The sequence below is a fragment of the Xyrauchen texanus genome, chromosome 15, assembly GCF_025860055.1.
Source record: "Xyrauchen texanus isolate HMW12.3.18 chromosome 15, RBS_HiC_50CHRs, whole genome shotgun sequence".
NCBI lineage: Eukaryota > Metazoa > Chordata > Actinopteri > Cypriniformes > Catostomidae > Xyrauchen > Xyrauchen texanus.
In genome coordinates this window covers 5,259,219-5,276,105 of record NC_068290.1, presented here as the reverse complement: position 1 = coordinate 5,276,105, position 16,887 = coordinate 5,259,219, and the positions used below count along the sequence as shown (strand labels likewise).

The 16,887-nt window shown below is 37.8% G+C and overlaps 1 protein-coding gene across 1 annotated transcript in view; it reads right to left on the bottom strand.

Annotated features, from left to right (window-relative positions):
* Positions 1-16,887, bottom strand: part of csmd3a (CUB and Sushi multiple domains 3a) — a 372,265-nt gene that overhangs the window by 47,859 nt on the left and 307,519 nt on the right. Inside the window, exons 57-58 of the mRNA XM_052143551.1 lie at positions 7,793-7,975; positions 2,919-3,095 (exon numbers count right to left, since the gene is read on the bottom strand). Of these exons, the coding sequence (XP_051999511.1) occupies positions 2,919-3,095; positions 7,793-7,975 (360 nt within the window). The remainder of the gene's footprint in view (positions 1-2,918; positions 3,096-7,792; positions 7,976-16,887) is intronic.

Below are 16,887 nucleotides of genomic sequence, written 5' to 3'. Positions count from 1 at the left end.
TGATATTTTATGTTCCGTTAACATTTCGTGAAGTTATAAGTGAAAACGTGGCACATAAGCAACACTAACATAATTGTCAAAGACATATACTTAGCTATTACTCGGTATAATTTTGTCTGTGAGTAAAACGAATAGGCTGGATTTATTCTAGACTTTGACAGCTTTCCAACAACATATGACACATGGCTATTTCATCAGTTTGATATTTTTATTTGTCTACAAATTTGCACTATTATGCACTAGTTCAGTATTGGTCATAATGCCTGCATGCATTGGAAAGTAGAGCTTCTAAGCTTTCAAATGATGCCTATTTTGTGTTGGTCAAGACTGTAGCTGTTAATATTTTGATTATGGGCAGGCCCATCTGAGCTTAAAGGGTTGAGAGACTATGTGTAATATGTGTCCTTGCAAAAAATTTATTCGTCACACCACAGGAACATTAAAATGAACTAGTGATATGAAAACGTTATTTCTTTTTATAAGTGGTGAATTATTACCAGTTACTGCATCTAACAAATCTGCCCTTATACAAATACTGTATATAAAGTTTTACCTAAAATCTTTATATTAATATATGAAAAGTTTATGTCCATTTCCATTTGTCAGTTACTCAATAGACAAAAAATGTGAACAGAATTTGTATAAACAATGTACATCATCAAAATGTTCGCTGGGAACTATAACTAAAGCAGCATTTAGTCTATATGCTTCTATTAAATTAAAGTTGCATTTGATTGTAAATGCAATCAAATGCAAAATGTAAATGTGTAATGGTCAAGCCTCAGGGCTGGATGACAAAGTTGAAAAGCTCATTAAACATTGAGGTTCCAACACCTTGAGAACTGCCAACAAAATAGTATTTTAAGGCATCTAAAATACAGAACATTTAACCAAATTCTTACGTTGAACAAAGCGAGATGAATAAATCTATTTCACTCAATACCAAAATAATAATCTAATAGAAATAATTACTATTTTACCCAATATTTGTTTGTTTTTTATGCTTTGCACATCATGTCCTTTGCATTAGGAGTGCAATTAGTATGATGCACAATGGTGCTGTTTATGTAGAATGTTCCAAATCAGTCACTTAAAAGCTCAATCTCAGTTAGGATGCTACCTTGGAAGGCAGCTCACTATGGAACCTAGTTTGCAACCTATGCTGAAAAATAGCCACAAATCTCAAAGAATTTAATTGAAGGAGGGACCAGAATATCAAGACTTCAGGGTGGACTCTTTTGACTTGGGCCAGTGAGCAAAACGTCAACTACCAAGCAACCATCCAGAACACCTTAGCAACCGCATAGCAATGTCCTGGCAACCACCTATAAAACTCTAGCATACAGGCAGTGAGTTTTGCACAGGCAAACATCACTGTTTTTATCTGCAGAAAATGCTAAAATCTAGTTCTGCCAGTAAATGTGAAGACATTTTAATGTGCTCTGGGTGTTAAAAAAGTGTGATAACTTCTAACCGGCTAACTTCTAAGATTCACAGAGAGTTTATGTAGACTTAATTTTAACAATGTACTTTCAGGGTTATGTCATAGAGATGTCAAATTATGTTTGTAATAGAAAACTAAACACTGTAACAAAATGACAGTGCACTAAGGGGCCGTTCACACAGGACAAGCTGATCGTTTATAAGACAAGTTAAAAATGTAACTTTTAAAAATGCTTCTTGAGAAACCTGCATTCTGTTTGATTTCTTTCACCGCAACACGTTTTTTGTGAACAGCCTCTAAATATACAGTATATATACACACACACACACAGAAACACGTCCTTAGAAACTGATAAAAAATGATAAGCTGTAATGTTTATATACATGTTTTGCTAATCAGCACCCCAACGGGAAGTAAAAAAGACACTTTAAAGCTTGTAAGTTTGTAAAATATTTAACATAAACTTAAAGTGGGACTACTTTAACAGTATGTTTATTTATTCTGTTTTGTGGTTTGACACCTAAACATATATTGAGAGATTTTAATATGCATAACATCTCTTAAGAGTCATTTGTTCGGGAACCATACTATGTTAAAGTTGTACTTATTCATAGTGTGAATTCAAGCATATGGGAGTCTAACTGTTGGAAACACGTTAAATATCATTTAATGCCTTATATGTTCTGTGGCGTGACATGCTAAATTGCATGTAAAAACTGATTTAAACAATATCATGTATCATGTTTATATACAGTATACTATACAGCGCCACCGAACTGAACTGCAATTTGTTTGTTTGAGTAGTCTGAATGAGCCGGACATTACAACATTAACTCAACCAATGAGGGAAGTTTAGGGCGGGACTACCTGTTAGTCTGAACAACTAAGATGGATTGTTTGAAACTTATTTGAAGTAATTATTTTTGCAAATCTGTTTGGTACCGCTAGTGGCAATGAAATTGTTTCACTTTTGACATCCACAATTTATCTTTGCATTCCATCAATAACAAGCATCACATCACAGCATTGAATAATGCCATTGGAGTGGCCCATTGAAATTCACTGTAGTCCTACTGCACTCCCCCGCTCATTATTCGCCGACTACACCAACATTAATCTCACATTTTATGTCAGTCTGAGATTGATTCTTCTTGTCATTTCATCCTCCTATTACTTAGACAGCATCAGTAGAAAATCTCTTTATATTAATGAGATAGCGCATGAGGTGAGCAGGGTCCATCTATGAGCAACAACATCACCGTTATATGATGGTTCGGCTAATTACAAATTGGGCGTCTTGTTATTACGGAGAGTCTTGCCTGCTTAATTGGCAGCTTTTACCGTAGCAGAAATAAACTAAACACAAAAACAGATGATGGATCACTTGAGTGTTCCCAAATTGTCACACTGTTTTGTTTCATTTTTTTCTGGGATGTAAGAGAAAGCTTGAAGAACTCAGGATCTGAATACGTACGAGTGCAGTTAGGCTCGGCGCCAGACCAGGTGCCGTTTGCCAGGCACTGACGGGTGGGAGAACCAGAGAGGCGATATCCATCCACGCACGAGTAGATGATTGAGTGAGAGAAGGTGGTTTCATCCACACGTAAAATGCGCCCATTAGCTGGAGTCCCAGGATTCCCGCATTGAACAGCTATTGGATAAAAGAGAATCGCATTAGTAGCTTGCCAACAGAAACTCACATGCAGCATGAAGCAGCTCATTTGATTCACATTGATTCTGAATAGCTCAGAAAGCAGGAACTTTTGAATAGAAGGAATTCAAGCACTGCAAAAACAAATCATTTTCAGTCTATATTTTTTGCGCAGTTTCCAGTAAAAACATCTAAACATCCTTGAAAGAAGATACATTAACTTATTAAGACTTGTTTTCAGATAAATTGACCTTAAATTAAGTTTCCTCCTCTTAGCCACTGACTTTCTTCTTGTTTTAAGCATAAAACTCACTAAATGATGCTAGATTTATGTTCAACACAAGCAATTCACCCTATAGGGTAAAAAAAATAAACTTAATTGAAGATACGTTCTCAGAAAACAAATAACATTTTTAGACCCAGATTTGCTTCTTAGGTAAATGTTTCCTTTTTTAAGGATGCTTAGATATTTTTACTGGAAATCAAAATACTGATTAAGAATTTTATATATTTTTTTTTAGATAAGCTTGATGCAGTTTAGTCCTCTGGTTTTTAACAGATTTTGCTCAAATACCAAGATTTTACAATGAATATCAATGTAAAATATTTTATACTGTATTGTGTTAGATCAATATATTGGATAACTTTATTATTGTAATTAATACGGTTGGGAATCGAGAACTGGTTCTTTACAAAATGGCAGAATCGGATGATCTTCATGACTTTCGGTTCCGTTAACGGTTCCTCTGCGTGAATTTTCCACCGATGCGGCTGGAACAGCAGCGATTTCTGCAGAAGCGCTGCCCTCTACAGGGTCAAAAGCGTAAAACACACAAACAAATGACTCTTATGAGCCGGCTCTGTTGAATCTACAGCATTAAACGGGCAGCGCTTCTGGTATGGTCTGATTCCCAAAGTACAATTAAGCTGAGCTGGTTCTTTTGACTCTACAGCGTGAAACATACAAGGCTTGCGGAACAGTCCGATTCCCGAAAGAATGACTCATTTGAGCCGATTCTTTTGAATCTGAAGCGTGAAACATTCAGCATACCGGTCTAGTCCGGTATAGTATTAATCTTACACTGATGTGCATGTTATGAATGTCCAACTAAAAATTAATTAAGAACTGTTGAATTCTCACAAGCTTGAAGTACAACATTAGACAACAGAACAATGAACACAGTCTAAACTGTCTCTGGAACTGTTACTGTTATATCATGCGACTTTAGACCTGCAAGACTTTAAGCAGTGCAGTTAAAAATCCACGAGATTTGTAATACAAGGAATTTCTTATTTTAATAAATTGAATGAACGAAATATGCCATAACATTTTTTGTTTGTTTAGATACGGTCCAGAGATAGCCTAGTTATGATAAATTATTGGATTGGATATATGTATCTACAAAGTCAGCAAACACACCTTTTACAAGAATTATATTAAGATTATGGTAACACTTTACAATACGGGTGCATTAAGGAGCATTAATTAATGCTTAACTAATGCACAGATAATATTGAGTTAATGTATAAATCATGATTAACTAAGCCATTCATTAATGATTGCCACATCAGCAACTAATAAAGAGTCTGTTTGATTAATATATTAAGTCATATATGAATTGCTATTAATTTAATGTGTCATCATGGATTAATTCCCTAACAACTTATTATACTCATAGTGTTAATACATTTTTTAGTTACCACAATTAGCTGAAGCCATGTATTTGAACTTCCATCCAATACGGGTGCATTAATATGCATTAATACATGCTTAGTTGCTGCATTATTTACTACAAATTCATGTGTTAATTACAACAATTACTTAACAACAAGTCATAACATAATGATGTATTTGCAAACAATTAGTTAATGATTCATTAAAACAAATGCTGATACAGGCAAAGCACTGCCAAAAAAGTCATGACTTGAGAACTAATTTATCATTAATGACAATCATTGGACTTTATAAAAGCTGTTTATTTAACATCGTCTTCAAAAACATGGCCTCAGTAAATAAAAACAGGGATGCAGAGATAAAAAAAAGAGATATACAAATATCACATATACATACGAGACCCCACGGATACTTGAACATTTTAAGAGTAAAATGTTTTCACGGCATAGTGCAAAAAAACAAAAAACAAAAATGGAAATAAAGATACTTAATTCAATGTACAGTTTATAATCTTCCTCCGTTATATATAGTTTTAAGGATTTTGACACATTTTTACCATGAAACAAGACAAAAATACTGATTAAGGACATCATTTTCTGCAGTAAGATAAGCTTGCTTCAGTTTAGGCCAGTGGTTTTCAACTAGTTTTGTATAAGCTCAATAATATTCTAAATAATATGCAACATTATTAATTTGCAAAAAATAGATTCTAAATGTCCATTTCAATTCAATGGATTCATGCTATTGGCAGACAATAATTAACTGCTTAAAACACACACACAGTAGTCGGCACAAACTGTTCATCCTCGTTGCAAGCGAACCCATATTTAACAATCTGGGCCATATTTTTAATATTTCCTAGTTTTGTTCATGGTTTTCAATGATGAGGGCATGTCCATGTAGACACCTGGCTAAATCAGCAGCCAATTTGCACCAAAATGCATAAAATTTGATTGGACGTGCAGTCTTTGATGATAACAACAAACATGAGAAGCCAACAGCTGAATGGCCTATTTATTGCACTTTTTAACTAAGCATGATTATATGGTAAATTGCATTTAGTTTTTTGCTCTTAGCATTATTTTCCCCTGATCGTCGTCCAATGCAGTGTCGTGTTTTACCCTCTCAACTAGTGAAAACAGCACATGCACAGGTCGAGTGAGGTTAAATTGCGCGATCGGGGGGATGTTGGTGTTTGTTCGGGCTGGGGGAAATCACAGAGGGCATGCTGGGATTTAATGCAAGACAAGCTGTTAGAGCAGAGCAGCGTGGCAAAAAACATTCAAGCTTGAGAAATTTTCACCTCCTGGGACCTGTATGCTAACAATCTGTAAATCTGTTTTATAGCCGTGCCCCGGCACTGGACTGCAATAACATGTCACCCTTGAGATGGTACAGACAATGCATCCGGATAAAGGAGATGCAAAACAGCAAAAACGCTTGAGCCATTTCCTCAAAAACCTTCAGGCCTGATAGAGATGCAAGTTTGGTGGGTTGCTTAATTAGGCTGGTTTGGGGTTTACCTGATCCTGATTGGACGTATTTTCTAAGGATTTAGCTTACATAAGACTTCCGTAGGTTTGTGTGATAAGAAAACAGATAGATTGAACGCAACAGAATGAGACAGAATGCATGGGGAATCTAGATGCATTTTATAAGACTTGACACAGTGTCTTAAAAACACAACTCTCATGGTTGGACATTCCAAACATGGCACAAAATGTGATCCAGTGGCGAAACGCCCGTCTTAATGCATGTGGATGTGCCCGCAGTGGTTAGGAAATTAATTTAAAGACACAACTTTTCCAAGGTGGTGTAAACTGTCTTCAAGCTAAAGTACAGTACATATTGAGCATGCTAATTGTGTGGAGTGGTGGTGGTGTAGTGGGCTAAAGCATGTAACTGGTAATCAGAAGGTTACCAGTTCAATCCCCACAGCCACCACCATTGTGTCCTTGAAGAAGGCAATTAACTCCAGGTTGCTCCGGGGGGATTGTCCCTGTAATAAGTGCACTGTAAGTCGCTTGGGATAAAAGCATCTGCCAAATGCATAAATGTAAATGCTATTTAAAGCACAGGCACTAAACAATTTAGATGTTTCTACATGAAGTGTGTCTGTGTTGCCAAATAAATTCAAGTCTATGGAGAAAAGAATCAGCTTCATTGTTTCCCGATGTAGCCGGTCCTACTCGCCCCCGCTCCGAATGGGACTCGAACCGGCATCTCTGGCGTGGGAGGCATGTGCGCTAACAAGGAGGCAAAGGCTACAGCCCCTAGCGTCAGTCGCTAGTGCACCACTTGAGGTCAGGAGAGTGAGGTTTACACACTGCTGGCTCCCGTTACACTCACCCCCCTAAACCTCAAACCTCACTCCCATCCGGGTCACGGCACCATTGTAGCCGGTCCTAGTCTCCCCGCTCCGAACGGAACTCGAACCGGCGTCTCCGGCGTCGGAGGCAGGCACTTGAGGTCAGGAGAGTGAGGTTTACACACTGCACCGCTATATACCAGCTGGCTCCCGTTACACCGACAATGTGTTGCACATGTCAACAAGTCGACCACCACTGCGACTATTGACAATTTTTACACAGATTTTAATTTTAGTCATAATATAAGTTTTGATGACAATGCCCTTTAAATTAAATCAATATTTCGTTGATTTAATATTCATTTTCGTAATTTTTAATGACATTTTAACCATTTACATCAACAATATTCAAAAATATTTTTTTTACATTGTTAGTGCATTGGTAAAATCTTGCAGTTTCTATCATCAGTTTATCATCATGATGAATCATGATCATTAACCAAATCAAAAAATACTATAATTTCACCAGTAATTTAATTGATGAGATTAACACTAATTGCAAAAAGCATGAATGCCACAACACTGTCTCAAATGTTGTACGAGAGAAAAGATTTCCCCCCATGTCCTATATCAGATGCATTTCAGTCTCTGTGTGCTTACACGACTCCAGGCTGTGAACATACATTATTCATGCTGTCTAACTGTGTCACTTACGTTTACAGGTGGGCTGACGGCCCGACCACGTGCCGTTGGGGAAGCAAATCCTCTCAGCGGAGCCGTAGAGAGTGTGACCTGTAGAGCAAGTGAACCGCACTTTAGCGTGCTGCTGAAAGCTGCCCTCCTCTCTTGTGGCATGAGCCGGCGTTCCTGGATCCCCGCAAGCACCCCTTTTATCACCTACAGAAACAGTGCACATAAAGATATTACTTGGCATCCTTCATCTAAATGACAACAGTTGGAATCATATTGCTGCCTGACAGCGATAAAGAGCTACTCAGTGATCTATTAAAGATATAATAAATAAGAACACAACTTTGCTTCTTCGGGTGCTGCCATCCGATCAGTTTGTAGCTACATTTGGCCACAAAGGAGTTTTTTCAAAGCCCTTAACTACCACTGCTTGGATAAAGAGCAGTTAGAGATCTCAGAGGAGCACTTCCCCTGTTCTCAGAGCTGTCAGTCACGATGGTGCTTCAAAAGATTTGAGGAGAGGAACTTTTCAAACACTTTTTGTGAGTGAAACTACTATATGATTGAGCTTCTTCACGGTTTTGCTTGGCAAATGAATAGGTTTAGCAAAGAATGAAAATTCTGTCATCATTTACTCAATTTCATTTTGTTCCAAACTGCTATGATATTACATTTTTTGTGTGGAGCAGTTGAGGGTTGTTGAACACCAAAAAGGACAAAAAAGTATCATAATAATAGTCCATGTGACATATATGCTATATTCCAAGTCTTCTGAAGTCAAACGATGGCCTTGTGTACAGACATGGCTAAAATTACAGTCGTTTTTCACAGAAAATCTTCTGTGCCCTCTTTCACATATATTTAAACCATTAAGACATACTGCGATAGATTTGATGTCATTTATGCTATTGTTATACTCGCAATAAGTCTTGTTCCCTCACAATCAATTTTGGTTTTCCTCACAATAAGGTTTGTGTTCCCTAGCATTCCTTCGCAATAGTTTTGCGTTCCCTTGCAATACGTTTTGGGTTCCCTTACAATAGCTTTTCCTCATAATAATTTGTGTTCCCTCGCAATAAGTTTTGCGTTCCTCACAATAGTTTAATTATTTCACAATAGCTTTACTTTCTTCGCAATAGTTTAGCATTCCCTCACAAATAAGTTGTGTTCCCTTACAATATCCTGTGTTTATTTGCAATAAGTCTTATTCCCTTGCAACACATTTGCGTTCCCTCACAACAAGTTTTGCATCCCTCGCAATAACGTTTCCTCACAACAGTTTTGTTTTCCCTCGCAATAGTTTGCATTATTTCAAAACAGTTTTACGTTCCTTTGCAATAGTTTTGTGTTCCCTCTCAATTCATTTTCCGTTCCCATGCAATAGTTTGCATTTTTTCATTATAGTTTGCTTTCCCGCACAATAAGTTTTACATTCCTTTACAATATATTTTCCTTGCAATAGTTTGTGTTCCCTCGCAATAAGTTTACACTCCCTTACAATATCTTACATTCCTATGCAATAAGTCTTGTTCCCTCGCAATATGATTTGTTCCCTAACAATAATTTGCATTCCTTCACAATAGTTTTGCGTTCCCCTGCAGTAAGTTTTGGGTTCCCTCGCAAAATGGTTTGTGTTCCCTAGTTTTAGTTTGTATTCCTTCATAATACTTTTGTATTCCCTCACAATATTTTTCATTCCCTTGCAAAAAGTCTTGTTCGATCACAAAATAGTTTGCATTCCTTCGCAATAAGTTTTGTGTGCCCTCGCAATAGGTTTTGGGTTCTCTTGCCATAAGTTTTACATTACCTTACAATATCTTTTCCTTGCAATAATTTATGTTCCCTCGCAATAGGTTTTGGGATCTCTTGCCATAAGTTTTGCATTCCCTTGCAATATATTTGCATTCCCACGCAATAGTCTTGTTCCCTCACAATACGTTTTGTGTTCCCTCATAATGTTTTTGAGTTCCCTTGCAAAAATGTGTATTCCCTTGCAAAACGTTTTTCGTTCCCTCGCAATACATTTTGCGTAACCGCAAAATATGTTTTGCATTCCTTCGCAAAAGTTTGCATTTGCTCGAAATAAGTTTTGTGTTCCCTCGCAATTGGGTTTTCTTACTTGCAACGTGTTTTTCGTTCCATCGCAACAGGTTTTTGCTTTCCCTTGTGATATATTTTGCATTGCCTTGCAATAAATTAACCATGGTTTTACTATAATAATATTATAGTAACCATTTTTATTTTCAGAAACCATAGTTTTACTATAGTAAATCTAATCTTGTGGTTAAAATGTTAAGCTAAACTTTTCTGTTTCTCATACAATGCTATCTTATACCTTCAAAAGACTTAAATGTGTTACATGAGTTATATAAACTATTTTTATGGTGCTTTTTGGAGCCCCTGGACCCTATATGCCATCATCTCCTTTAGTGTTCCTATTGGTTTTTCAGTAAATAATAACAGGATTTTCATTTTGTGTGAACTAACCCTTTAAAACACGTATAATACGTAAAGCTACTGAAATATTAACAGATCACATTTTAAAGTGTAAAATATCAGGACAAATCCTCAAGAGAAACAATTAAAGACAAAATTATATCTGCTATTACTGGCCAGCATACGGATGCAAGCATAAACGATTACCATAAATAATTATGGTAAAATATTCATCGCACAGGGCTGGACGGAACAAGCTGCAGACTCTTCAGAGCCTTGAGTGCTGCTACAGTCAGCTGATGACCCAAAAATAAAATCATTTTAATTACATGTACGAGCAACCTGAGGCCAATCAGAAAGCCCAGACTCATCAAACACCGGCAAACACACAGGATGACTAACCAGTGATTAAAAAGAGCCGTAGGTATCATCGTCCGGTTTCCCTGCAACACACTCCAATATCTAATCAGAGGTCATATTTACAGCTTTTTGTTTCTGTCATAGTTTTTATTACATACTTTTAATTTAGTCAATATTTGATTTTCTTTAATATTAATCCATTTTATTTTGATTGAAAGGGCATTTTTAATGACCAATTTTAGTCAACAAACACAACATTTTGGTTGACAATGTAAAACTATAATGTGAATTTTGTAAAACCAAAATTCAAACAAATATTCAATCATAACTGTGGAGCGGAGGGGGGCGGGGCCGGCAAGCCGGTTCTCGCCTCCTCCTTGCCCATCTTAACCCCCTTACATTGGTGCCGAAACTTGGGAAGGAGGAGGGATGCCCGTTGCAGAGTCCTCGACACTGCCGTCCACCCAGGGGAGCACCGCTGCCATCTACCGGGTGACGGAGTAGCCCGACCACCTGGAGCGAGGGAGCCGCTGCCGTGGGCAGAGGAATGCCCTGCCGTCCCCAGAGACGCGGAGGGGTCGAGGGAGACCGCCGTCCATGAGGGGAGGAGGGAAGAAACTCCCCGACCGCCCAGCGCGGTAGGGCCGCTGCCAGGGGCGGAGGAGCGTCCCCATTTGCTGCCAGAAAAGCGGAGTGGCGTTCTGCCCGCTGGGGGTCGGAGGTTTGACTCCGGTTCACCCGGGGTTGGAGTGGCTGTCGTCCGCCTGAGTGTGGAGGAGTGTTCGAGGACCACGCGACGGTACATCAGAGAACCGGCTTGTCAATATAAATAATATTTAATTAAACTCAAAACCAAACCACACAAACATAAACACACACATGACGGACATGCCCGTAATTCTCTCTCTCTCGAACCGTCGTCACCGGCCGCCTTTATCCCTCGCGCGCCCCATCAGGCCGATTGGGGACCGGGCGTGCAACATTCTAGTCCGCCCCCGCCCCCTCCGCTCCACAATAACAAAACAAAATTTGACCAATTAAATGCTGTCAAGGTGTATCGTCCCTTGCAATGGACTAGCAAGTAGCCAATCATGGTTCATGGCTGTGACGAATCTTAAGACTATTGGCTGTCCCTAAAAAAAGGGATGAGCCATTTGTTATGTCCTATCCAGACTGTTTCAATAGAGCGCAACATTGCCCGTCGTCTTGGTTCCGGAAGTAGTTTTTTTTTCATTCATTTTGTCCCATAGGAATGAATACAAATGTATAAGTAGTTTATTTTTTGTAAGTAGTTTAGACCAACTGTGCCATGGAAGTAGGCGGTCGTTGCACAGCATGTTTGCCATGCTTTATTGGCTACAATTCATTGATTGGTGGATCGTTTCCCTTCAGTAGTGTTGAGTAGTTCACCAGGAATTCCATTATTAAATGTGATTTTTAAAAAGTGAAGTTGAAATAACGTGGCCAGTGTCCTTGTTTCTGCTTAACCTGGTTTTGTTTAAAAAATAAACAGGGGAAAACACCAGCACACCATGATAGCACCCACATTTTTTCCCAGTTAAAAACTTTTGGAGTAATTCATTAGAAATCTGGGACATTTCCTTTTCTTCCCTGTGGCACAAAAAATGAGGGGCGGACTATAATCCTCTGACATCATTCCATGTTGATGCGGCATGGCACCGAGAGAGCGAGAGCGAGAGAGAGAGAGAGAGAGAGAGACAGCCCTATTCACAGGAAACCCTGTCGTTCAAATGGCTAACCCAACATGTCTCCGATAGTAAAGAATGTAGGTGTCACAGTGGAGAAAAGGCTGACTTTTTTGCTCATTAACATCTTTTGCTTCGACATCCTGCCTTTGTTTGGTGTGGTACAAACAGACTGTGCTTAACAGATCTGTCCCAATTCTAATGGCCATCAAAACAGTCATGTTTCCATTTAACAGATTCTGAGTGTTTTTTCTCTGCATTTTCTCTGCAAAAACATTTAATTTTTCAAAAACGTTACACTTTTTTTTTTTTTTTTTACATTTACTAGCAAAATAAAAATTTTATTGTAAATGACGTCCAATAAATATATCTTGCTCACAAGTAATATTTACATTGATTTTTGTTTTTGTTTTCTTCAAACTTCACTTTTGTCATATTTCCCCTCAATCATGTTCTTCATTGACAATCGTGTCGTCTTTATAAGGGGCAACTTTGTTGGATGTGGCGAAAATGACGCCACAACTATGGGACTGTCGTAATTTTGTAAAAAATTATAGAAATAATTTTCACACAAAAATATTGAAATGGTTAATATTTATTTCTCACTTTGTTTAGATTATTACAGTTTTAAACATGTAACAATTCGTATTTTTATAATGGATTTTCATTTAATATCCAATATCCAATTCAGTTTTAATAAATCTGTTTGTTTTAATAAAAAAATTTATTATAAAAATGACCAAAGTTGAAGAAACACCAAGGTACGTTCCTTAAAAAGGCTACATAGAACTATTGAATATTACCATCATTAATGCCAGGAAAAAAAGATACATTGCATCTTTATTGAAATTCTGGGGTAAGTTGTCACAATGGATCCTGCCAGTAATCAGCTTATAATGAGCTTTTCAGATAAATAGTAACACTGAAAAACAAACAAAGCAATTCACAAAACGGCAAAAATGGAAAAGGTAACGTACAAAAAAGTAAAACCAATGTTTTGGCCAACAAATATTGCAAATGATACATTGTTTCAATGTATAACATTTAAAAGACGTGCAACAACTTGCCATGACCTGAAATTTATATAAAAATACACTTATCCTGAGAACAAAGTTCAACCTTAAAATCTATTTTCTTAATATAAATGACCCTCGTCTTAATGTATCCCATTAAGGTTTTTTGTGTTCACATGTTTTTCAACAGCAATAGCTAAAATATGCTTATTTTGGAATTTTAAATTGAAGCATAGAATTGACATAAGTTATTAACAAGGAATTAAGTGTTTGAAACCAAAATAAAAAACCTCTGCTTGAGAAAAGACACATTTGTCTACTTGAACATTTGTCTTAATTTCAGTTGCTGAGATATAGTTATTATGACAACATCCCGTGAGACATCTAGCCCCGGTCTCCTCTACACTATATCTTAAAGTTGCATTTTTACATATTTCTTGCTTTAAGCATAGACCTGTCTTTTTTTTATTTTTTCCCCAATTTGACATGCCCAATTCCAAATGCGCTCTAAGTCCTCGTGGTGACGCAGTGACTCGCCTCAGTCTGGGTGGTGGAGGATGAATAGCCTCCGCGTCTGAGACGTCAATCCGTGCCTCTTATCACGTGGCTTGTTGAACACGTTACCATGCATATGTGGAGGCTTCACGCTATTCCCCAAGGCATCTACACAAAACTCATCAAGCGCCCCACCGAGAACGAGAACCGCATTATAGTGACCATGAGCAGGTTAACCCAACGTGACTCTACCCACCCTAGCAACCGGGCCAATTGGTTGCTTAGGAGACCTGGTTGGAGTTACTCAGCACACCCTGGATTTGAACTTGCAACTCCAGGGGTGGTAGTCAGCGTCTTTACTTGCTGAGCTACCAAGCATAAACCTGTCTTAACAAAAAATATTTTTGTTATTTGTCTCAAACAAAAAACATCTAGGGAGCGGCAGTTCTGTGGGCGAAAAAGGCTTGTTAATGACAGAGGTCAGAGGAGAATGGCCAGGTGACAGTAACCAAAATAACAACACGTTACAACAGTTCTGTGCAGAAAATCATTTCTGATCATACAACATGTTGACCATTGAGACGGATGGGCTACAGCAGCAGAAGACCCCTCTGGGTACCACTACAGTCAGCTTAGAACAGAACACTGAGACTGCAGTGGGTTTTCTGTTCTTGGCTGACAGAAGTGGAACCCAATGTGGTCTTCTGCTGTTGTAGCCCATCTGCCTCAATGTTCAACATGTTGTGCATTCTAAGATGCTATTCTGCTCACTATAATTGTACAGAGGGGTTATCTGAGTTACCGCATCCTTTCTATAAGCTCAAACCATTCTGGCCATTCTCCGTTGACCTCTCATCAACAAGGCATTTCCGTCCACAGGACTGCTGCTCGCTGAATGTTTTTGGTTTTTCACACCATTCTCTATACACTAGAGATGTTGTGCGTGAAAATCCCAGGAGATCAGCAGTTACAGGAATACTCAAACCAGCCCGTCCGGCACCAACAATCATGCCATGATCGAAATCACTGAGAGCAAACATTTTCCCCATTCTGATGGTTGATGTGAACATAAACTGAAGCTCTCCATTATTTGATACATTACACTGCTGCCACACAATTGGCTGATTAGATAATCGCATGAATAATTAGATGTACAGGTGTACCTAATAAAGTGGCCGGTGAGTGTCCATATACTGTATTATTGTGTCTCAAGTAAATGTGTCTTGTTTGAATGATATTTAGATATTTATAATGAAAAACAAGAGAAAGATACTGATTAAGAAACAGACTTTGTGAAGTTTGATGGACAGTTGGCAAATCTGTGGTTGTTGTGTGAGGCGTACACATGCTAATATATTATATAACCCTCATAAGACACTTCTACACAGGTGAAGTCTTTGAATGCTATGGAGCAGTTACAATTATCACTAATTGGCACAGCAGAGAGGTGTGAATCAAGTTAAAGTCAGCCCACCAGAAGCTTAGCAGTGTAAATTAAGGCTGCAAAGTTCATTACATAACAAACTCTGATTCCCCTGGCAGCGCAGAGAGCTATTGATTTTGTTTTCCATACACATTTTGCCATGTTGTGCTGGCCATATTGGCTTTGTGTCAGCAGTCAATTTCATTTTGCCAAATAATGTTTTGCAGTGGGTAAAAGGCATAAAACTCCCATGAAACCAGGCCCTTCAGGGGACTTGCTTTTTATCTTAAACAAAAAAAAACATGCAGCTGGAACCACTTTAAAAAGGAGCCAAGATGCAACTGCACCCAGCAGGAAATCTCCAGGCTTCTGAAACTATCGTGATGCAAAAAAAAAAAAAAAACCCTACTTTGTATCATATACCTCCTAAAAAAAACAGCAAATTCAAAGCGTAAGTTACTGGATACAGTTGAGTGTCCTAGAAATTCAAAACACAGTCTCAACATCAAACCTCCTGAGGTGAACATGTTCACACAGAATGCAGAATTAACATTCGAGTAAGAGAGACACGGAGAGGAAGAGACTTCCCAGCAGATACTTTATGCTCAGAGGTTGCTCTTTCATTGCTCAAGAGACTTAATCAAGTCCTCAGTTACGTTTCTTTTAAGTATCAACTTTGGCTATGATGTTTCTCGGAAAATTATTCTCGCGAGAAAACAGAACGTCTAAGCACTAAAATTTGACCTTCCATTTCCAGTGTGACAAATGAACAGTAAGTAATATCAGCTTGCAATTTTTAACATCGTTTTCTTGACCCATTATTCGATTGGACCGCCAAGACTTGAGACAATTTAACAGCGAAATTGGATTTAACCATTTTTTTAAACAAAATAACCGTGTTTTACTTACAAGAGAGTAATTTGATGCTATCGATAATGTAATGAGGTCATGTGATAACAATGTAGTTTAAAACGTTTATCCATTTGAAACTTTATTTAACTGTTGCTCACAGTCCATGCACTCTGATGCATATTGCATACAAAACTGGAAAACGTTTTCTCAATTTATTAAGTCCTAATCCGATTAGCTGGTTTGATGGAACGTCTGCAACTTAAGGCACACAGGACTTTTATCAGTCCGCCTGGAAACAGATTTGTGAAGGATTGATGCAACGAGTGCATTTGATGATGAAATAATCACTTGATTTGATCATATTCACCAGGCCAGTGACATCAAATCTTATAAAGATGTTCAGACTTTCGTTTAAGGCACGTAGTAGCAAGTAAAGCACATATCCATGAGCAGAACTGCATATTCTGCTTTATTTACTCAGTTATGTCTGTGAAACAGTCTGTACTGAGGTTTTGTGTGCTGTACTGTACGCTAAATTTAGACTCTTCCCTGCTTTTCTTTTAAAAAAAAGTTACAGTAAGGCACTTACATTTACATTTATTCATTTGGCAGACGCTTTTATCCAAAGCGACTTACAAAAGAGGAAAACATAAGCGAATCATCTTAAGGAGACTGTGGTACGAAAAGTGCCATACTACAAAGTTTCACTATCATCAGAATAATATACAAAACAGATTTAAGTGCAACAATAATTGTAAATATATATATATATATATATATATATATATATATATATATATATATATATATATTTTTTTTTAGTGACTGGTTAAG